Source organism: Glycine max, chromosome 13 (genome assembly GCF_000004515.6).
Source record: "Glycine max cultivar Williams 82 chromosome 13, Glycine_max_v4.0, whole genome shotgun sequence".
NCBI lineage: Eukaryota > Viridiplantae > Streptophyta > Magnoliopsida > Fabales > Fabaceae > Glycine > Glycine max.
In genome coordinates this window covers 33,271,706-33,295,104 of record NC_038249.2, presented here as the reverse complement: position 1 = coordinate 33,295,104, position 23,399 = coordinate 33,271,706, and the positions used below count along the sequence as shown (strand labels likewise).

At 31.2% G+C, this 23,399-nt stretch overlaps 3 protein-coding genes and 1 pseudogene across 5 annotated transcripts; all 4 read left to right on the top strand.

The window, feature by feature from the left end:
• The first annotated feature begins 3,500 nt into the window (after positions 1–3,500).
• LOC102666727 (uncharacterized) lies at positions 3,501–4,649 on the top strand. Its single transcript, XM_006595341.1, has 3 exons — positions 3,501–3,920; positions 4,262–4,394; positions 4,507–4,649. The coding sequence occupies exons 1-3, from the start codon at positions 3,501–3,503 to the stop codon at positions 4,647–4,649; spliced, it is 696 nt and encodes a 231-aa protein (XP_006595404.1).
• Positions 4,650–10,874: 6,225 nt separating this feature from the next.
• Positions 10,875–16,878, top strand: LOC102666517 (uncharacterized). 3 transcript variants are annotated; one of them, XM_006594470.4, is made up of 6 exons: positions 10,875–11,043; positions 11,368–11,436; positions 12,309–12,776; positions 13,113–13,205; positions 15,292–15,701; positions 15,983–16,878. In XM_006594470.4, the coding sequence occupies exons 1-6, from the start codon at positions 10,986–10,988 to the stop codon at positions 16,622–16,624; spliced, it is 1,740 nt and encodes a 579-aa protein (XP_006594533.1). In that variant the 5' UTR covers positions 10,875–10,985; the 3' UTR covers positions 16,625–16,878. The 3 variants fall into 3 exon arrangements, with proteins under 3 accessions (XP_006594533.1, XP_040864241.1, XP_040864242.1); XM_041008307.1 differs by having other exon boundaries at positions 10,936–11,043; positions 11,351–11,436; positions 11,648–12,776; XM_041008308.1 differs by having other exon boundaries at positions 10,980–11,043; positions 11,648–12,776.
• Positions 16,879–17,549: 671 nt separating this feature from the next.
• On the top strand, positions 17,550–18,362 carry LOC100802081 (fasciclin-like arabinogalactan protein 12; annotated as a pseudogene).
• A 2,243-nt stretch (positions 18,363–20,605) lies between these two features.
• LOC100801554 (fasciclin-like arabinogalactan protein 11) lies at positions 20,606–21,805 on the top strand. Its single transcript, XM_014766268.2, has one exon. The coding sequence runs from the start codon at positions 20,720–20,722 to the stop codon at positions 21,662–21,664; it is 945 nt and encodes a 314-aa protein (XP_014621754.2). The 5' UTR covers positions 20,606–20,719; the 3' UTR covers positions 21,665–21,805.
• The last annotated feature ends 1,594 nt before the right edge of the window (positions 21,806–23,399 follow it).

The window sequence follows — 23,399 nt, the reverse complement described above, 5'->3', positions numbered from 1 at the left end:
TGTAATAAATTAAACCTCAAGCCAAAAAAAGCACCATGTTGAGGTGGCTCTGATCACCTTCATTGTTGTGGCAGTTGTATATATATATATATAAGCCTTCTTCCTACCTTTTTTCTTTCATTTTTGTGCCGATCGATGAATGGTGGACAAACGCTCCAACACATTTGAACTTAATTACGTTCAACTCAAAAGACACTGAAGATTAATTTTTCTCTGAACGTACGTTGAACCTCCAATGGACGAAATTCCAATCATAGGCTTAACTGATAGCGACGGATTCAAGCTTGAGAGTATGTTTAATACTAAATTATTAATGGCATTGTTAATATTTTGTAATCTAGTTTTGTACATTCCATGCATGCCTGCACTTTTCTAATTTTATACTTTCGTTTGTATTATGTATGAATTCAATCATAAACAAAGTATTTAATTTTTAAATTTCAGTAGTTGTATGAATAACATTGCACTTTGCTGTTATCTTTCTGATATAAACATACCCTTTGGACTTTGGAAAATGCATCTACAGATGGTACTCACCTGGTTATTGTCGTGAGTGAAGCAAACATCGACCATCACCGGGAAGTTTTCCGGAGCTAGACAGTATGATTTTTAATTGGTTCATTTTCTGTTCTTGTTTTTGAAAATTTTTTAATTTTTAATGACACCATTTGGACAATTTAATTGAGATATATCGTCAAAAAGAAAGAAAAAATGCAAAAGGAGACAAGAACATTTTAGGTTTTAATTTATCTAGCTAATTTGATCCTCTTATTACGAGTTATAGTAATTATCTTTTATATTTTAATGTTATTTAGGTCTGAAACTTTGAACAGATTTACTACTCAACAAATATATGTAGCACATTAACTTTTCAAATCGACAAAATAACTTTGAATTTTAACAATTAACTTAAATAGGTACAATATATTTTTATAAAGTTTAATTTCGATCTATTAGTATAATACATGTTTGTTTGACAGACTAGAAGTGGTGCAAGAACAATCGAATTCAAATATTAGTTGCATAACTTATAAGTTACTTTTAAGATAAAGTTAAAAACTAAGAGGAAGAGTAAAAGAGAGGCTATACATTAAGATGCATGTCTTCTGCTTCAAGATTAGGTTGGCTTAATGTCCCTTTAAACTACAATTTTCTTCACATCTTTTAGGTTCAAGGCTTGAGATCTTTTTTATTTTCTCACAGCAAAAAGAATTATTATTATATGCAGTTTGTAATTTGTCACAAGTTCTGAGCGAATTAGCAAACTAATGAAAATTTACATAAGAAACCCAACATCAATCCACTCACAAGTGTACCAACTTACTAAACATGAAAGCCCCTCAACCTGCAAAACACCCGCGATAACAGCCAAAAGTAAACACCACAAGCAACAAACTAGAGTACCCCCTCCTTGAGAGATTATGTATCGTCTGAATAGACCAATAAAGAATAACAAGCGCTCATTCTTTTCATGCTTAGTTCTTAAGGGGTTGTAGATGTTCAATTGAAAAATCCTCAAAATACGTGGGTCAGAGATCCTGCGTGAATCCCTTATGTCACACTAGCTCACGCATAAGAGAGGTCACTAGGGTTTTTAGAGTTCTTAAAAGAGAGGTCACTAGGGTTTTTAGAGTTCTTAACCAGCTTTAGGTCTCCCTAAGGTCTTTTGCAGGTGAACAAAAATCATGCCTTAATCCGACAGTTCTTCCCTAAAGAATAGGATTATTTTTCCACTCATTCGAATAGAATAGTCTGTAACTTTTTTCTCAATTGATAGATTGAATTAGGTTTTACTATTTTGTAATGTTAGAGTATGCAATCGCTTATCAATCATCAATAAGATAAATTTCTTTTAGCTTAAATATAGTTTTTAATTCTTATAAAATTAATTAGAAATTTTATTTTTTATCCTTGTATAATTTTTAGTGTTTTTTATTTCTCTTAAAATTAAAATATATCATCTTTTAGTTTAGAACTAGGTTATGATAACTCAACCTACTTTCAGGTCAAATGATGATATATTTTAATTTTAAGAGTATTAAAAACATATAAAAGTTTTACTGGGATGAAAAATAAATATTTTTTATTTTATAGAAATGAAAATATATTTTTAATTCTCATGAATTAATGTTATCCATATAAGTCAAACATGTCAAAGAAATTTGTTTGTATGAAATGCATGAGATGCAGAAACATATAAAAGACAAATATACATAGCAGCAGCTTCAGAAAATTGGAGTGATGAGGCTTCATCCTATTTCAAAACTCATCCTCATTGGTGGCGAATATCATTGTCCGCTCGTGGAATTACAGCCTTTCATGTTGCAGTTAGCATGAGAAATACTAGTTTTGTAGAAAAGTTGGTGGATCGTATGGACTTTCAAGATTTGGAAATTTGCATGGCAGATGGCAACACAGACTTTTGTTTGACTGCAATAACAGGAAATGTGAAAATTGCTGAAATTCTGTTAGGCAAGAGTCCGAGGTTGCTATGGATTAGAGGCCAAAAAGATATGCTGCCAATTCAATTAGCGTCTTCTGCTGGTCACATTCCAATGACAGAATTCTTATTTCAAAAGACTCAAGAGGACCTACACAACAGTATACCCTTCGAAGACATGGTGAAGCTATTTTTCTTGACCATCGACAACAATATTTACCGTAAGCTGATCGACATGCATTTCTTAATTTTGTTAAAATTTTTACATATAATATTTTTTTTTAAAACTCCACTAAAGTTTTTGTGACCCTAGAATTAGTGATAATTTTATCACTAAATTTGATGACTAAGAGCATCTATAATGCATAATTATTTAAATAAATTACTTATCATAATTTTGTAAATTTTATAATTTTACATAAATTTAAATATTTTTACATGAAATTAACTTTAATGTTAAATTGTTAAAATGAGTGATTAACTTAATTTTGTAGATCATATAATACTTGAAAAATATTTTATTTATGGTATAAATTTGATAAACAATAATGTTTATATAAGTAACGCCATAACATATGTTCTAATGGAAAAAAAAAAGTTAAACAGCATTGCTTAAAATTAAACATTCTAGCTAGTTACCCCACTGCAATGTCACTGTGTTTCTTAACAAAAGCTAACAGCATATGTAGCTGAAGCACATTTCTTTTGCATATATATTTAACAATAATTTTTCTCTTGCCTAATGATTTATGCATGCTCTTCATTTGATTCTGGGCATGACAGCCGTGACATCCAAATTGTTGGATCGCTATCCTAAATTGGTTACCATAGAAAACGAAGAGGGATTGACACCTTTGCAAATGCTTGCTCAATTTTGTGAGTTCTCGTGATAACTTAAACGACTTCAAATAAGAATAGTCAACTGGACCATACATCTTTTGAAATCTTCAGATTAGTTGTAGAATTTGTAGTTGATGTAGAACTATCAAAATGTGTGTATTAATTACTTTATTTAACTAAATACTTGTATGTGTACATGACTAAATATTATTTCAACTCAATGGTAGCCTTGTGCAAGGAAACTACTGGTCATCAAGAAATTGCAAGTTTGTTGTTTAATGCAATGGACAACGAGAAAGAGTGTCTCAGCTATGTACAGTTGTCAACAGCAATGTTCGATGCAGCAAAATCAGGAAACATAATGATATTAGAGTTTCTTTTGAAGGACCATCCAGATTTGCTATTTGAAGTGGATTGCAAAGAGCAAAGAAGCTTACTTCACATTGCTATGCTGTATCGACAAGAAAGTGTATACCGACTAATATTAAACAAGGGGGATTCAAAGAAAGTGATGATACAATTGATTGATTTTGAGGGTAACAATATTCTTCACTTAGCTGGAATGCCGGCACGACCTGAAGAAAGATTCGGATTGTCAACAGACCATGTTCTAATGCATAGTGAGGAGAGATGGTTTCAGGTATATATGTCTACACGATTAGCATTTTTCTATAAGAATAATGTTTTTTCTTTGTTGTTTTTCTATTTTACACGTCCCTGTGCATTTTTAATTTTTATGGTAAAAAAAGTAGATATCGGTACATAACAAGATCTCTCTCCTTTTTTTTTATATAGTATAAATATATTAAAATACATCATTACTCTTTATACAATTACTTCACTACTTCGAGATCTTAAGCTATTCATTATAATTTAGTTTTCACTTAATTTTAACCAAACAGGCCGTGGAGAAAATGGTTCCACCTGTAATGAAAAGGATGAAAAACAAAAAGGGTTTGACTCCTAAAGAATTATTCTCAGTCACACAAAGAGTTGCACAAAGAAGCAGTATCTGAAGTAAAAGATGCGGCAAATACTTTAGTAGTGGTAGCAACTCTTGTTATCAGCCTAGGGATCACCGCAGGCATGACCATTTCCGTTAATGACATTGATGGTACACAAGCAAACTCCTATTTTTCCGAAGAAGACATGGTATACGTTATTTTTCCTATCAATTGCATTTGGAACATGCTTTTGTGCTTCATCTATGTTCTTCTATGCTTCAGCTATTCTTCCTTCAAGTTGGGAACCAAAAGATGATTCTGTCCACTTGCGGCAAACAAAGTTGGTATTTGGGAATATAACACTTTTTGGCGTCTCTTGCAATCATGTTTACTGCTATTGTTTCCGGTTCCATATTGATCTTTGAATTCTTATCCAATTGGATCCTTTATTTCATTACTGGACTTGGTGGTGTCGTATTGGCTGTGCATCTTACACTTGACCATAAGCGATGGATTAACGTTTTGCACTCAGTGCTATCCTATTGTCAAGATTATTATGCCCGATACACAAAATCTCTGAAGCCTGCTACACCATTGCCAAACAAAGAAAAGCTTAAATTAGTTGGAATAAACTAAAGCATAATATCGTGCGCGCTCAAGAGTTTTGGCTGATTATAAGATGGAAAATTTGCAAGGACATTTTATATTTTAAGACAGTTTTACATTAGATTAAGGATTAAGGCTCTGTGATTCGTTTTCTTTGTGAATCTATTATGTGTCTTCTATTCTTTTCATTTCACATTTACATCTTTGCTCAATTGAACTGCTTGTGCATGGAATATGAAATAATTTTCGGAAAACGGATCTTGATATTATATATGATGGTGAATGCTAAACATGCTGCATCTCGATCAGAAGCACTCTCTAGATCTAGACTGTATATGCTTAACAGCATATTCTTTTTCGAATCTACTTAGGGAGAGGAAAAAACAAGGTACTTCTTTCATCTGTTTCATGTGAACTTGATTGTGCATCAAGTCATCAACCAAACAAGGTAAGTATTAGTGAATTGCATATCAATATTCATGGTGATAAAAAAATAAAAATATTATATATACTATTAGTTTCATTGTTATTAAACTCAAATTTTTTAAATAAAATCTTCAGATATGAATAAAAATAAATGGTTAAAAGAAAGAGATTTTAATAAAAATTGACATAAGTTAATCATCGATACACACTAAAACAGTAAATATTTATTATATACAATAATATTTAATATCTTCAAATAAACATATGAAATATTCTCTAACTAATATAATACTTTAGTGCATTGTTGGAAAATTCAGTTGATAAATAATCATAAGTGGCGGGGGTGGGCATAAACCCGCGGCCCACTAAATCCGTCGGTCCAATTGGTGAATTTGACGGGTGAACTCAGTGGAACTCGGTTGGTCTTGGAAAACATGTTACGTGGGTGGCCGAAAGCAAGCGACAAGCCCAAACTGAATTGGGCTTCTATATTTTTAGAACTATGCACATCAGATAATTTTATGTTTGTGTCTGCACAGTTTGATTTTTTTGTTTTTCCTCCTTTTATGTTTCCTTAATTTTTATACTACTATATACGTTATCAGATAATTTATACACATATTTAATAAGATTTTATTATAAAGTAAATTCGCATTAAATGTTACTGATTAAAGTACTCATTTATTTTAGCATATCAATTTTCTTCAAAATCATAAATGTTATGTAATTATATTTGCTGATATGATTATGTGTTAAGTTAATTTATGTATAAATTCACTTATAATTAAACAAAGTTATTTTACGTTTTAAATTTCAGTACTTGTATGAATAACGCTGTTTCTTTGGCTAGTTTATGGCGTATTTTATTTCTCTCTTTTGTTTCCGCCCTGCACTCCTTTGGGGTAAATGCATCTACCGATTATAGTGAACTGGGTATTGTTGTGGGTGAGGCAGAGCATCTACAATCACTGGACCCGAAAGCTGTTTTTTGGAGCTAGACAGTATGATTTTTATTTGGTTTATTTTATGTTCTTTTATTTCAAAATACTAAAGGAGATAAGTTATTATTTGTCTAGCTAATTGTTAATTTCTGCTAATACTCTTACAAGTTATAGTAATTACCTTTTATATTTTAATCTTATTTAGGTCTGAAATTTTGAATAGATTTACTCAACAAAATATACGTAGGAAGTAGGAATTAGGATTAATTTTTCAAGTCGACTTGCTAACTTTGAATGCTGACAATTAACCTAAATACAATATATTTTTTTATACCTTAAAAGTTTGATTTCTATTTGTATAATATAATTTTGTTTGATATACTAGGAATGGTGCAAGAAGAATCAAACTATTAGTTGCATAACTTATAAGTTACTTTTTCAGTGATTTTTTAAAAAATTAACCTAAAATTATTAAGATATATATTTTCCATTTTTCTTCTTCTTAACATCACCCCCACACCTCTGCACCATCACCCAGATAATTATTCTCTTTCTCTTTATAAATTACAATTCCTTTATATCTCAAAAAGCTTCTTTAACATCACCCAGGTAAATTTTGCAATATCTACAACAACGAAGTTAATTAACTCGCTGATAAGTTCAATGATTCAAGAAGCTTAGAAAAGGAGGCATAATCAGATACTTCAAAGGCACGCCAAAATACAGAAACAGTATTTTTAAGACGGATTTACTGATACCACCTTTTTCTTGATGCAAATGGAAAATATTGGAGTGTAGGAAAGTACAGAAAATCAAGATAGAAATGTGGTTAACCCTAAAAAAGCAGAAAATTGCTCTAGAGAGATTTTAATTACAACGGGATTATTTTTTGGATCACTGTAGTGATTAGACATGTCATTCCTGACTGAAAATGGAGGTTATCTTTATATGTATGATTGATTGTCTGCTACACCATTCATCTTCTTACAACCGTGCTCTCATCCATTCTGTATTTCCAAAGAGAGCGGAAAGAACAGCCAAAATCCCTTTGAGTCACCTTATCTGCCTTGATATACCACCTTAGTCTCCAAGTACTATAGGTTATTTTCTTGACTACACCTTCTAATCTAACAACCTATCATTCACTTTGCAATGGCCTCTATAAATGCACTATGTTCCATTACAACATCCACACAGCAAACAATCATTACAATGACAATTAATTAACCCGTTATTTGCGTCTTTCCAAAAGCAGCAAAGAAATCTGGAATTTTCAATCATCAATTTGATGGATGAAGTTAATCATCTTCTTCTCCTTCCTACTAGCACTGTTGCTTTACCCCAGTCAATGCTGCAGCTCCTAAACCCTGGCCAAACATGTCATTAGAGTAAAAATGTAAATATAAAGTCTCGTACGGAATAAAAATGGACAAGTAATATATAATTAATTGATAAAGACCCACAAACCTAATTCATATATTTTAGTGAATGTTTATTTCACCAAATGTTATTTATAATTACTAGCGGAAACACAGATTTTATTGGGTATGTGTCCGCATTTCTACGAGAGTGAACATTTAATTATAATTTAAAAACAATTGTGAAACTTTCTTGTGTAATTTTTTTTAATAATTAAGAGCATAATTGTCTTAAAAATATAGTAACCAAATAATTGTCTTAAAAATATAGTAACCAAAAAATAGTTAACAAAAGAAATATTCTATTTATCTATTGTTATAATATGAATGAGATTAAAAAAAATCATTAGATTTTTTCTCTTTGCCTATAAAAATACTTAAGAATACTTAAGAAGAAACAATAAAGTAAAAAAAAAAATCAGAAGAAGAAAATAGTTAAAAATTTCATAAAATATAAAATGTTTTTTTTTTATTTTGTGTATCTCGTTTTTCTCTTTGTCAACACAACACATACATCTTTTTACCTCCATGAAATATTAGAAAATTATATACTCTCATAACTTTTGTTTCCTAAAGGCATAAAGCTAATAAAAAAAAGTAATTAAAAAAACTTATAGCATATGAATGAGATAAGAGAAAAATTATTGCCTATAAAAACACTTAAAAGAAGAAGCAACATAGTAAATAAATAAAAATAAAACTAAAGAAGAAGACAGTTAAAAAAAATCTATAAAATATAAGAGATTTTTAACTTATTTTATATCTTCTAATTTCTCTCTTTAGATTAAAGAGTCTTTTGTCAACAAAGCACTATATATTTTTTTACAATCCTTAATATTGAAAAATTATATATTTTTATGGTTCTCTTTCCCTAAAGGCACAAGGATAAAACAAAATTTTTTTAAAAAAAAACTTAAAAAATCTCTAGAGTATTGTTATTAGTTTGAAGAAAGTATATGTTGAAAAAAAAAAGTAATATGCGGTTACACAAACACAAATGATTAAAATAAGATGTTCATAAAAATGAAGCCTTTAAATATTAATTAAAATATTGGGTAGGTTTTTAAAATTTTAAAAATGGATAGTATAATTAACAAATTAGTAGATTTTTAAATTAAAAAATGGACAGTTTTAATTAAAATATTGGCTTGTTAAATAATTAACAACAAAAAGATAGCAGTTTTAGTTAACTAATTTGTAGGCTTTTAAGATTAGTTATCTTTGTTACTCTTTTTTATTTTTTTTCAAATGGAAACAAAAAAAAAATCACCAAAAAAATAAAGAAAAGAAAGGGGAGAAAAATAGTTATTGAAAAATATGATGAAAAAATGAGTAAGTTGAAAGCAAATAACGTAAGGAGTTTAATAAAAACAAAAGTTGAAAAAAATTAAGAATCCTTTCAATTTTAAAATTTGTTCATTCCAAAATATTATTTATTGTAATGTCTTAAAAAAAACATGAAAAATAAGGAGAGGTACATGAAACAAACAATTCTATTGAATCTTGCAAAACACTTGTAAAATTTCAAGAAGCTAAGATTTTCTCATCTTCACATATAAAAGGAAAAAAAATCATGTATTCAGAAAAAAAAAAACTTCCATGGACCACAAAGCAGAATATTTTTGTATCTTTTTTGAAACACAAAAGAAATATATTTTGTATGCAAACTTAGAAACAATAAATTGTAATACTTAAAAAACTGATAACAAAATTGAGTAATTTTTTTTTAAAATTGAACTGATAATAGGAGGACCAGTAATAGAAACATAGATTTAAAAGAAGGGTTAAAAGAATTTAAGAACATGAAAATAAAATATAATATGGAGTTCGATTTTCGCCTAGGCTCATCAAGAAACAATGAAACCCCTCTCCTTTTCTAGAGTATAGGCTCAAATTCCCTTCTCAGTTCTCAAAGAAACCAAAGTGAAAAATCTGCATTTAATCCTTCACATGCTTCAATGAGTGATGAAAAAAAAATCAGAGGCAAAAAAACAAAAATAAAAAAAATCTTTCAATTCAATTACTGAAAAAGAAATTTCATGTAAATTATAGTAATCAAATGTGTAATTTAAAACAACCATATAACTTTCTTGAATCTGTGTAATTTTTTTAATAATTAAAGGTATAATTGTCTTAAAAATATATAAAAAAAAACAGTTAACAAAGGATATCCCTTTTATCTATTATTATAGATGTGTAATTTATATACATAAAAAAATTGAAAATTAATTGTTGATATAAAATACAATATCTTTTATATAAATAAAGATATTTTAGTTGTTATCATATATTCATAGGATAAAAAATTTGAGCCAAACACGTGTTTTAAGTATTGATGGAATATTAAAAAGATTCTCAATCAATTTTAACAATTTATCAACATATTTTTTTAAAATTCTCAAGAATGTCATTTCTATGTTATATTTTTTGAAATAACAATATTCCAACAAATACAATAACCTTTCGTGAAGTTTTCTGTTCTTTTTCTTGCATTTTATCTGTATTATCGTAGCCAGAAAGATTATTGTATGGGAGCTACGAGAACTCTTGCCTAATTTTCTTCTAATAAAAAAAATGTCTGTTATGTTTTGAGGAAACTAAATTGAATAATTGATTTTCTTATTGTTTGTTCGTGCACTTTGCTGTCAGGAATCGTGTTCAAAGGGGTGGTCACGCGGAATAAAATGTCTCAAACAGTTTGAATTAGTATACTAATCATTGAATTAGTAATTTAGATGAAAGAAAAAAATAATTAATATTAAAAATCAGTAAAACGGATGATTAATTTTTTTCATATAACCTGAATGATTATTTTTAGTGATTTTCGTTTTTAATTATATTTTTTCAATTTAAATTTGATATATTACTTAAATAAAAGATCAAGTCAAGTAATAATCGGATAACCAACGACTTAATATACATTAATGTACCAAATTAATCAAAATATTATTTTAATGAGTTTAATATAATGCATTGTAAGTGTAATGAGAAATGATGTTTACTTGAATAAAATGAGAGAAGGGAAAGAAAGACAACTTAATAGCCGAGAAAATTTTGTTTCAAGGCACATGTGCAATGTGCAGCGTGCAGCGTGACTTTCTTTTCTTTAACTAATATAATGCGCGTAAGTTAGGAATATTTTAAAATATATAATATTCCCAACTTAAAACAAAATATATCAAATATTCTTTAACTAATACTTTGAGTGCAATGTGCAGCGTGACTTTCTAATATTTGAAGGAACTGGTTGTCTTGTCCCTTTTTACATTACCTACGTGTTTCGCTCCAAACAGATGGAAAATTTACTTTATAATTGATCATAACCAGAGGAATACCCAGAGATAGAAGAAGGAAAGCACAGGAGTGAGTTATGTCTGACTCAGATGCAATTACGTTGTCAGCAGCTGATGACATTCCCAAGCCTGAGAGTACGTTAATAGTTAATACTATTTTATTATTGACTTCGTTAATATTCTGTGCTTGTACATTCCATGCGTGCCTGCACGTACAGTTTAAATTTTGCACTTTAATTTGTATTATATGTGTATAAATAAATAAATTGAATCAGAAACAAAGTATTTACTTTTTAAATTTCAGTAGTTGTATTGTATGAATAAGATTTCACTTTGCTATTATATTTTTGCTGTTTTTTAATTTTGTTTATGGTTTTTTTGTTATTATATATTTCTGTTTTTCTGTTCGTCCTGCTCTACTCATGTTTCAATTCTGATGTAGACATATATATCCTTTAGTAAATGCATCTGCAGATTGTAGTGATCTGGGTATTGTCGTGGATGAAGCAGAGCATCTACAATTACTAGGTATATATTATTGAATTGGTAAATGGTTTATTTTCTGTTCTTATATTTGAAAATTATTTAATAATTTATAGTGAAACCATTTGGACACAACTAAATTGATATATCCAAATAAAGATATTTTCAAGAAGAAAAAATACTAAAGGATCGAATTATATAAGAATATTTTAGGTTTTCAAGTTAGTTTTGACTTTTGAGTTAAAAAATTGTTCAGATATTTTTCATCTTATTGACATCACCCAGCAATACCCACATCACCCAGAAAAATGACAACCGAGTTGAACCAGCATACTGATACTGCTAGTCACCGCTCTGTCGACTTGATCACCGGGTTCTTCTATTTACTTTACAATTATTCTTTCCACTTTATAAATTACAATTCCTTTTATGCCTAAAAACTGCATTGCAACTGCTACACAATACAGTCAACATATTATTTATTAAGAGAAAATTTGGATAATTTGCATTAAAGTTATAGGTTTTATTCTTATTGTTGTCATAGTGGAGAAAAAAATGGTATTTTGGTAATATATATCATATCCCGTTATATATCCTTAGTCTTATATAGCCAAGAGCTTCCTCATGATAAGAGGAGAAACACTAAATAATTCTCTTGAAACCCTAACGATCGACAAACCAAATAGGATGAGTAAAAGAGACTAAATATATAATTTGCATGTCTTCTCCTTCAAGTTTAGGTTGGCTAGCTTAATCTCGCTTTGAAAAACTATTTTTTTCCTACTACCCCAAGATCATTCTACTTTTTGTATCATGTTTTTAAAATTAAACTATTCATTATTCGAATCTATTAATTGAGGTAAGTCAAACTTAATTCTAAAAGAAATTTGATTGTATGAAGTGCATATGAGATGCAGGAATGCATAAAAGACAAATATATATAGTATCAGCTTCAGGAAATTGGAATAAGGCTTCATCCTATTTCAAAATCCATCCTTATTGGTGGCGAATTTCATTGTCTGCACGTGGAATTACAGCCCTACATATTGCAGTTATAATGGAACAAACTAGTTTTGTACAAAAGTTGGTTGAGTGTATGGACGTGCAAGATTTGGAAATTTGCATGGCAGATAGGAATACAGCCTTTTGTTTGGCTGCGATTTCTGGAAATAAGAAAATTGCTGAAATTCTGTTTGGTAAGAATCCGAGGTTGCTATGGATTAGAGGCCAAAAAGATATGCTGCCAATTCAATTAGCATCTTCTGCTGGCCACATTAAAATGACAGAATTTTTATTTCAAAAGACTGAAGAGGACTTACACAATATTCTACCCTTCCAAGACGTTGTGAAGCTATTTTTCTCTACCATCACCAACAGCATTTACAGTAAGCTCATCCACATTTCTTTCGCATAACAATAAATAAACAATATAAATAAAATTAGTAACGAGTCAATTTATATTTATATGTATTTTTTTATAAAAAAATCGACTACTAAAATTTTTATGGCCCCATAATTAGTTGCACAGTTTTTTATTACTAAATTTGGTTTCTCTTGTTTCACTTTTCTCCGCACAAGCTATCCCACTGCACATTCACAGAATTTCCTAACTAATTACTGTAATAACCGCATGTACATTCCTTTTGCGTATTCAACAATAATTTTCTCTTGCCTAATGATTTTTATGCATGCTCATCTTCATTTGATTCTGGCCATGGCAGCCGTTACATCAAAATTGTTGAATCGTGATCCAAAATTGCTTACCATAAAAAACGAAAGGGAATTGACACCTTTGCAAATGCTTGCTCAATTTTGTGAGTTCTCATAATCCTTACAAACTTGCTTTTTCTAGTTTACAAATGTTACTCCTAGTTTTCTGAATCTAACTTCAAAGCAAGCAACTCATTTATATAATGTAGTAAGTTATCGGAGTTTTTAATAATAGGTTTAGTTATCCATTTGGTCCTTATAGTTTTCAAACTTATCTAATTTAGTTTCAATAGTTAATATAGTTTATCTTTTAATTTCCAATAAATCTCTATCATTAAAATTGTTTAACACCGTCAGAAGATTGTTGTCAAGACCTTAGGTTTTGTTGCTCTTCTCGCACAATATCGCAAAACTCCCTTGACAATCGGCATTTTCAATTCATCTCACTCTCAGTCACTCAAAACTGATTGCAATTTGCTTCAACTAAGCATTGGCCCATGTCGTCCATTGTTACAACCAACTGAAAATCAGGCGTGTTCTTCTTTAACAGAGGATGAAGACATATTAAGGTTAAAGTTGGTTTATTGCAAAACTCAGAGCTTATCAAGGTTGATTTATTGCGAGTGTGGAAGGAGGTTAAGGTTGTTTATGTCATGAACTAAAAGAAATTTGGAACAAATTTTGCACATGTGCGATGCGAGGTGTCGTGCGAGATGCAGTGCGAGGTGTCATGCGAAAACACACCTGAGCGTTCTTCGTGCAAGTGAGAGGAGTTCTGAGTGAACTTTGGCAACAATTTTCTAATGGTGTTAAACAATTTTAACGGTAAGGACCTATTGGGAATTAAAAGGTAAACTACATGGCCTATAAGTCATCTATTAACTATAAGGATTAAATTGGATAAGTTTGAAAATTATAGGGATCAAATGGGTAATTAAACCTTAATAATAAAATAAAAATCAATGGCTAATATTAAATACGCACGCATAATAAATTGCATACGTTTTATAATATCAACTACCATTAACTTTTTGATAAATGACCGAAATTACTTAATCATTTTTCATGAATGGTTAATATTATATACACATGCATAATAAATCAGGAATTTTCTATATATATATGTGCTTTTTTATGATTTTTCTATTTTAAAAATTTAATTAAAAACATCAACAGGATAAAAGAAATTATTATTACATTATCTTATAATTAATTACTTTAAAAATAAAATTTATGATATTTTGTTATCACCATGCATTGATGTAAAATATTCATAAGCTCTCTCAATGACTAGTTTTTATGATATTTTCTCCCAACTATTTTTTTTATCTACCATACTTTAATTGTAGACATTATCTAAGGAAATTGAATTAAATTCATTAAAATCCAAACTATAAAATCTTAATCATAAAAGTCCTAAAAAAATGATAAGTCTATATTACTGCATAATCTTTTGAAATCTATAAGACTTTTATACCAAATAAGTCTTTCAAAATCCTAATCTAATACGTCTCCTTATATATATGTTTATAGACTTAAATGATTTTTTGGTCTCTACAAAATATGATATTTTTTATCTGTCATTTAAATTTTTTTAAAACTTTAGTATTTTAAATATTTAATTTTTTTGTTTTGGTCTCTATTGTGAGTAACAACAATAATATAATTGACGATATAACAATGTTGCCGGTTTATTGACTCGTCATGTCATTAAAGAATCTAATTAAAAAGTTATTTATAATATTTTTGGTAAGTAAATTTTAAATTCCTTATCAGTTAATTCAACGTGATCAATTATTTAACTGTTGAAGATTTAAAAACATAGTTTATCAATTTAAACATGAATATCCAGACTCTTTAACCATGTAACAAGTTAATAGACAATCAACATTATTGTCACGTTACGGTTTAATGTAATTACTTGATGGTTAAGCAAAACAAAAAAAATCTTTAAAAGACTAAACTCAAAACAAAGATTTTTACCTGTACACAAAAATCTTTAGTGGACTAAAATAAAAAAAATCTCATATTTTACATTCAGCAAAAGGTTATCTAAGCCATATTTATATTAACTCATTAATGAAAACAGGCTACGGGACACTATATCCAACATGTGTGTACTAATTACTTTATTTAACTAAATACCATGTATGTATGCGTATATGACTAATGATTTAAACTCAATGGTAGCCTTGTGCAAGGAAACTATTGGTCATCAAGACATTGTAAGTTCGTTGTTTAAGGGAATGCAAAAAGAGAAAAAGACTATCAACTCTGTAGAATTGTCAAAAGCAATGTTCGATGCAGCACAATCAGGAAACGTTACGATTTTAGAGTTTCTTTTTAACAACCATCCAGATTTGCTATTTGAAGTGGATTCCACAAAGCAAAGAAGCTTACTTCATATTGCTATTCTATATCGACAAGAATATGTATACCGACTAATATTAAGCAAGGGTGCTTTCAAGAATGTTATGATACAGTTGATTGATTCCGACGGTAACAATGTTCTTCACTTAGCTGCAGAGTTCGATTCTAAAGAAAGATTAGGATTACCATCACTCCCTGTTCTAATGTGTAGTGAGGAGAAATGGTTTCAGGTATACATATCTACTTGATTAGTATTTTTTTTATATATACAAATAGTGTTTTCTCTTTGCCATTTTTTCTGTTTTACACGTCCCTTGTCTTTTTTTATGGTAAAAAAAATGTGAGAACAACTACTTTTTCCATAAAAAAAAATGTCTTTCTCTATCCTTAAATTTTTCTCTAGTATAAAAAAATATTATAATAATATTTTTTTACAATTACTTCACTAATCACTACATTTATGCTCGCCATCTTACTAATTATATTTTTGTTTGCACTTTAATCGAATCAGGAAGTGGAGAAAATAGTTCCACCTGCTATGAAAAGAATGAAAAATAATGATGGTTTGACTCCTAAAGAAGTATATTACCGGTCACACAAAGATTTGCACACAGAAGCGGCATCTATAGTGAAAAATTTGGCAAATACTTTATTAGTGGTGGCAATTCTAATTGTCACCCTAGGGATCACCGGAGCTATAACCGTTCCTATTAAGGATCTTGATAGTACAAGTAGTCCTTTTTTTCCAAAGAAGACATGGTATACGTTCTTTTTTCTATCAATTGCATTTGGAACATGGCTTTGTGCTTCATCTATGTTCTGCTACGCTTCCGTTATTCTTCCTCAAAGTTTGCAACCAAAAGATGAGTCTGCACGCGTGCGGCAAAAAAAAATGGTAATTGGGAGTGTGTCACTTTTTGTCTCTATTTTAGTCATGTATACTGCTGCTATTTCTGGTGCCATAGTGGTCTTTGACTTCTTATCCAATTGGAGCATTTACCTCATTTGTGGATTTGGGGGTATTACATTTGTTTTGCATATTTATCTTGACTATACTCTATGGTACCAAGTTGTGAAGTCCGCGCTATCCTTTTTCCAGCTATGTCTTAGTGAAGCTGACAGGATTCTTATGGCCAAACTGCAAGACCTATGAAGTCTATGACCCATTGGCAAACAAAATAATGCTTAAAATAATTGGAATAGACTTAAACATAGTTAAGATCCTGCTCAAAATTTCTGGCTGTTTTATAAGATGGATAGTTTGCAGGAACATTTCTTTTTTTTAACAGTTTTACATCAGAGTATGTCGTGTGATTCTTTTTCTTTGTGAATCTACTAGACTTTAACCTGTGCAACGCACGAGCGATTTCTCTTTATTATTATTATTAAACCAAGCCTACAAATAATGCAAACATACTGTCTGTTAGAAGGAACATTTCATTAAAAATTCTGCAAACATTTCGGTAAATTGTGCTACAAGTGGATTTCCTTTTATACTTTTCACATACACATTTTTCCTTAATTTAACTGCTGGTGAATGCAATATGAAAAAAAATACAGATTTTGATATAATATATGCCTCCTAAAATGGTGAATGGTAAAACATTATCTTTCAAGCATCTAGACCCTATATACAAAGAATTAACATGATGGAAGGAAATCCAAATCCATAATCCTTTTCACTCCCAGCTCAAGACAATAAAGAAAAGAGGCATTTCAGAAGCAAGCAAATACACTGGTGTTTATCCTAAATTCTCGTAACCCTCACCCCGAAGCAAATGGCAAAAGAATTCGCTATCAGAAGAGAAAAAAAATATTCATCGAATACACCAATCTAATACCGGATAAGTGATTGCATTGAAATTTAAACTTCATATATTTCAAGTAGAACATTATTAATCATATTCATGTACACCCACCAATACGTGTCATTCATCTATTATTTAGCTTTTTTAATTTAATTTATCCCTCATGTATTTCATATGATAGAAAAATTATTAGCTAGGTAGCTCTGAATCCCTTAATTTTGATCAATCTTAAAGAGACTATTTAAGTTTTTTAATTTTAAAAATAACTAATACAACATCAATACAACATCAAAATCATTGGTTCCAGCCCCTAAACCCCCAGCCAAACCAGCCCCTGCCACACCAACTCCAGCTCCAGCAAAATCATTGGTTCCCTCATTACCCCAATCACCTTTCTCTGATTCTTCTTCTAATCAATACAACTTCAAAATTCTAAGGAAGACCAAATCATTCAGCACACTAATCCGCTTGCTCAAAACCACCCAAATTATCAACCAAGTCAATGCACAACTTGTAACTACAAAATCTGGAGGAGGTTTAACCATCCTTGCACCTGATGATGGTGCCTTCTCACATCTCCAAGCAGGTTACTTCAACTCTCTCGGCGATCGCCAACAAAAAGCATTGATACAGTTCCATGTTCTTCCAGTTTCTGTCTCAAGCTCTAATTTTGACTCTCTTAGCAATCCAGTAATGACACTGGCCAGTGATTAGCCCCAATGGGTATCAAATAAATGTGACAGCTTATGGGAACAGTGTGAATATTTCAACTGGGGTTGTGAATGCCACTCTCACAGGCATTATGTACAGTGATAAGACACTTGCCATACATCATGTGGACACGGTGCTTATTCCTTTGTATTTCTCAAAGCCTAAGCCTCCAGCTCCTGCTCCCACGTTGGCAAAGGCACCTAAAGCTGATAAGGATAACTCATCTGCGCAAGATGATGATCAGGGAGAGTCAAATAAGGCCACTTCTGCTGCCAATGCCATCAATTTAATTAGCATTCACGGAACAATGTTGGTGTCCCTTGGTGTTGCTTTAGTGGCAGCAGTAACATTCTCCATATGAGGAAGAGTCATTTGCTGGCTCTTCCTTAATTTTTCAGAACAACTGTGAAGTTATCTTTATGCTCTTTTTCTTTGTTTTGTCTGTATTGTCGTAGCCAGAAAGATTGTTGTATTGCTTAATTTTCCTTAATTTCTTCAAATAAAAATAGTTTCTGCTATGTTTTGAGAAAGAGAAAAATGAATTGAATACTTGATTTTCTTATATTATGCTTTGATATTGCAAACTGCAAACATCAAATCCAATATACTGCTAGATGTTTGTTCGTGCACTCTGCTATTCAGGAATCGCTTTCAAAGTGTTGGTTGGGCGGAATAAAATGTCTCAAGCATATAATAAAATGGCTTCAGCATGATGAGTGATCACATTCTGTTGGATAACAATATATTGGCATTGTCGTGTTCAAATGACATATGAGGGCTCTGTTTTGACTTATGAAGCAGAAGACGTGATAAAAGACTATCAGCCTATGTTTAAAATGTTTTATAGGAGTTACAATGTGTTTAAATTGCTATTTTAGTCGTAAAGCATTTTCGAAAAAAAATTATCAGAATAACTTTTACAAATTCAAACCTTTCTTATTTAGAATATAACTAGTTTGCTTCTTTTTAATACTTGGAAAATGATTTATTGTTTAGAACTTATCTGTTGCAAGATCAAAAACAATTTTTCACACTATATACATTCTCTAATGTAAAATTTATAATTAAGATTAATTTTGTAACATACCTAATCAATTATTGTCAACGGTTCAAAATCAATTTTACTCAATTTTAAATCATTGAAGCCCTTATTCTTCCATGTAAAAAGGATGCCTTTACCCACACAGAAAATAGTCACCTCCTGATTTGATTGAATGGGTAGCATATAACAAAACGACATAAACTCTTAATGATGTCGATAAAAAATGTTGAAGAAAATAAATGATTGAATATACAGATTCAGTGCTAATTTAGTTTAAGAGTTAGCTAGAATTGATTTTAAACGATTCAATGCATAATTTGGATACATGTTTAAATTAATTTAAAATGTGTGTTAGCATTAAAAAGTATGTTTTTCTTCTTTCTTAATTTCTTTTTTTAGGATGAAACGTATGTTTTATTAAAAAATGTAAGAATTAATTTTCTAGTTATAAATAAACAAGACCAAAGAAGTAAAACATTTTCAACTTGGAGCAGAAGAATCCGCCTTAATTTTTTTTTTTTTACAATATGTTGTATGATTAAAGTGGGATAATTTTTGTTGTCCCTTTTGATTTTTAAGAAATATTTTTTAAATGCACATACATATAAACAGATAAAATAATTATATATAATACGAAATACAATATCAATCAAAATGAAACTTCCCTTTTCTTATGTTATTTCCTCTCCTTTTACAGTAATTTGATTACTTTTTGGGTGCCTGTTTTTTAACTCTGTGGTAGCTCTTCTGTCAGGTGTTATATTGATAGGGACTGCTATTACCTCCAATTTTCTTTTTTCTTTTCTTTTTCGTTTAAAATGGCCGTATATATATATATATAGCACCGAAAAGAAAGCCTACCAGAGGGAAAATCAAGACATCATGCTAGAAGGAGACCACTATAATACTAATGTTTAGTTGCATTCTTTGGCCTAATAAAACAGGAATATCTTCATATTAATTTATTGAATGAAGTTAAAAATCGTAGAGATGGGATACAAAAACAAGTACTTTGAAACAGGAAAGAAATATTATTTAGAACAAAATATAAAGAGCCAAATAAACTTAAATATCGCGTGATGGAACCATTAATCCATCTCCTAGGAACTTGGGATATAACAAATAATGGAGTTTTAGGTACATGGAAGTATGGTGTAGGTTTCAAGTGCGATTCTTAGCTCCTGAGTCCTTATTACCAAAACCTGACAGATAATGCCACATAAGGAGCTAATCATTTGATTTCCTTTCCTTCCTGATGGATGCAATAACTCAACCTCTAAACAGATCACACACCAATAACTACGACGTGAACACAAATAGTTCCATTAACTTCCATACATATGCACATTTCAGTGTACCTTGGGCTCCCACTTCCTTATCGTTGCCAAATCTCTTCTGTCTCACCCAACTAATCAAACAAGATGCACCACCTTTCCTATGTCCATGATAGGTAAAGTTGATTTCCTACTAGCTACATCAAAGATGCAACTTACCTTTTTCCTTTCTAACTAAACCCTACACCTATCCACAAATCACTCTCCCAGCCTCAAAATAAAAGGCAACCTCTTACCCCTCTTTCCTCACAGCAACACTCACAAGTCACAACACAACCCAACCCTAGCGAGTAGCAGCAGCCTCAAAGTACCCTACACCCTCACTTAAAGCTCTCTCACTCCTGAACCCTAAAATGAAGACACAACAACAATCTCTCTTCTCAGCCTCAATTTTACTAGTTATAGCACTTATAACCTTTTTCCACACCACTTCAGCCCAACTCACACCAATCCAAGCCCCAGTTTCATCACCCCCATCCCCGCCACTACCACAACCACCAGCATTCACACCACCATCTCCACCAGCCACTGCTCCAGCTCCAGGATTCAACACAGTACCCTTAGTTCCCGTGACACCAAGTGGCGCTCCCACACCCACCATCCCAAAAGCACCCTCCATTGACATAGTCCAAATCCTAAGAAAAGCAAAGAGATTCTCTGTCCTCATTAGGCTCCTCAAAACCACCCAACTCATCAACCAACTCAACTCACAGCTTCTGACCTCAGGCTCAGGAGGTTTAACCCTCTTCGCCCCAGAAGACAGTGCCTTCTCAAAACTAAAAGCTGGTTTCCTCAACTCTCTTAGTGACAGACAAAAAGTGGAACTTTTACAATTCCACACACTCTCTTCCTTCATTTCCATCTCAAACTTCGACACACTCACCAACCCCGTTCAGACTCAGGCCGGCGACGACCCCAAGAGGCTCCAGCTCAACGTCACCACGTTTGGTGGCAGCCAGGTGAGCATGGCCACCGGCGCCGTCAACGCCTCCGTCACCGGAACCGTTTACACCGACAACAAGCTCGCCATATACCAGGTGGACAAAGTGCTTCTCCCCCTTGACCTTGTGCTTCCCAGCGAGGCTCCGGCACCGGCGCCGGGAAAGGCTAAAGGGGCGTCGCCGAAGACCGATAAGACGAAGTCCGGCGCCGATGACGGTGCCGCCGGTGGCGATAGTGACAATGGTGATAACAAGGACTTGCCTGCTGAAGCTTCTTCTGCTGGTTCCGTGAGTTTCAAGTTTGGTGTGGTTGCCTTTGTTTTTGGGGTGGCTTTGATGGGTGAAGCCGTTGTGTGATGTGAAAGGGCGAGTGGTTCTATTGTGTTGTTTGAGGTTTTTTACGTGAGTGTTGGATATTGTTGTGTTTTGTTTTCTGGTTCAATTAATTGTTTGCATGTAGCATTGGATTAAAACGTATACAAGGTGGATTTCTTTTTCTTTTTGTTAGTGCATGAATATTGGGGATTGATGGTAGGCGATTTTTCTTTAAACTATAATAGCTAATAAGTTTAATCGAAAATGAAAATCTATTTGTAGGATAATTCTTTGTTATGAAGAAATCTAATTTAATTTGTTCGCACGGATCACATTGGCTATGGAATTCGATTACACAACCATATGTTAAAGTTTAACTTTGAAACATAAAATCGCATGCACGAATGAAACCATTAACAGATGAAGACCAACGAATCCAGGACTAGTGTAATTCATGGGATGAGATCATGAGCTCTCCAGAAAATTAGCTAGCCAAAACTGGTTGAAATGCAAGCAACTAACGTACGTGGTGCAAATAAAGAGAATGTGCAGGAGGAGAGGAATAAAAGCGATACCGATGTGTTATTTATTATTCTTATTATATTTTTAGTTTAAATTTTATTTACTATTGACATATAAAAAAAACTACACTTTCAATTATCATTTATATGAGTTTTAACATAATTACTGTAAAAACAAATTACTATGTGTAACAACTTGTGATTAATGTGAAAGAAAAAACTAGGTTCACTTTTACTTTAAGACACATGCTTAACCCTAATGAATCCTTCAAACTCAACATGTATTAATGCATTACGGATAAGTAATCCATAATACATTTGTATGCATGTTTATGAAGGTGCAGTGGCTTTACCCGAACAAGTGTGTGAACCCAAGTGCAGTGCGACACAACTTAAATCAAGCAGCTGCAGGGAAAGGGTGCAGGAAGGGACAAGGTGTGACAGCTTTGGGAAGAGAATGGAGTGGGGAAAAAACACTACCAAGGGGCATAATAATCTATTTGGGTTCATTATTTTAGCTTATGGGGTGCACCAAGTAAAAAAACAGTGCATTAAGTAATTACTAAGTCATGTTTGTCCAATCCAATCCTATCTGAATTGCGGGCCTAATGGGCCGACCAAGTAAAAATAATTAGTGTTTTTTCTCTTTTAATTTATTGAAATATGCTACGTACAATCACATTAATGCTTAATATAATGATTATCACATGTAAAATTTTATAAAAGTTTCATTTTTCTCATATTCTAGCATGCACTTAATTTCTGGAATAAAAAATAGCATACATTTAATTTCATGAACAATGGTGTAAAAAATTATACTATCAAATAATCAGAAATCACCTTAAATATAATTTTTAAAATAGTCACTAACAAAGTTGTCATACCCCATTTTTGACCCGCTTTTATTTCTTTTTTCTCGTCTTTTAAGCCGGAAATTTCCATCATTTCAGATGAAATTTCGGCAGGGAGGTATTTTAAAATACCTCATTTTGTTTTGAAGACGCCCTTTTTTTTATTATTATTATTTATTTATTTACTTTTTTATTATTATTATTTTTATTTTTTAGTTATTATTTTCTTCTTTTCTTTTCCTTTTATTAAGTGTTTTTTTATTATTTCCGTTTTTTATTAATATCTTTATTAGTATCTTCTTTTCGTTTTTTATTTTTTTTATTATTATTATTATTTTATTTTTTATTTTATTTTATTTTATTTTTATTTTGCTGTTTTATTTTTTTTTGTTTTTTTCTTTTCTT

Coding starts and splice junctions, on each gene's coding strand:
- LOC102666727 (XM_006595341.1), top strand. CDS start 3,501: ATGGTAGCCTTGTGCAAGGAAACTACTGGTCATCAAGAAATTGCAAGT. Junction 3,921..4,261: donor GTGAGGAGAGATGGTTTCAG/GTATATATGTCT, acceptor AATTATTCTCAG/TCACACAAAGAGTTGCACAA. Junction 4,395..4,506: donor TTCCGTTAATGACATTGATG/GTACACAAGCAA, acceptor TCTATGCTTCAG/CTATTCTTCCTTCAAGTTGG.
- LOC102666517 (XM_006594470.4), top strand. CDS start 10,986: ATGTCTGACTCAGATGCAATTACGTTGTCAGCAGCTGATGACATTCCC. Junction 11,044..11,367: donor TGACATTCCCAAGCCTGAGA/GTACGTTAATAG, acceptor TATATCCTTTAG/TAAATGCATCTGCAGATTGT. Junction 13,206..15,291: donor GCAAATGCTTGCTCAATTTT/GTGAGTTCTCAT, acceptor ACTCAATGGTAG/CCTTGTGCAAGGAAACTATT.
- LOC100801554 (XM_014766268.2), top strand. CDS start 20,720: ATGAAGACACAACAACAATCTCTCTTCTCAGCCTCAATTTTACTAGTT.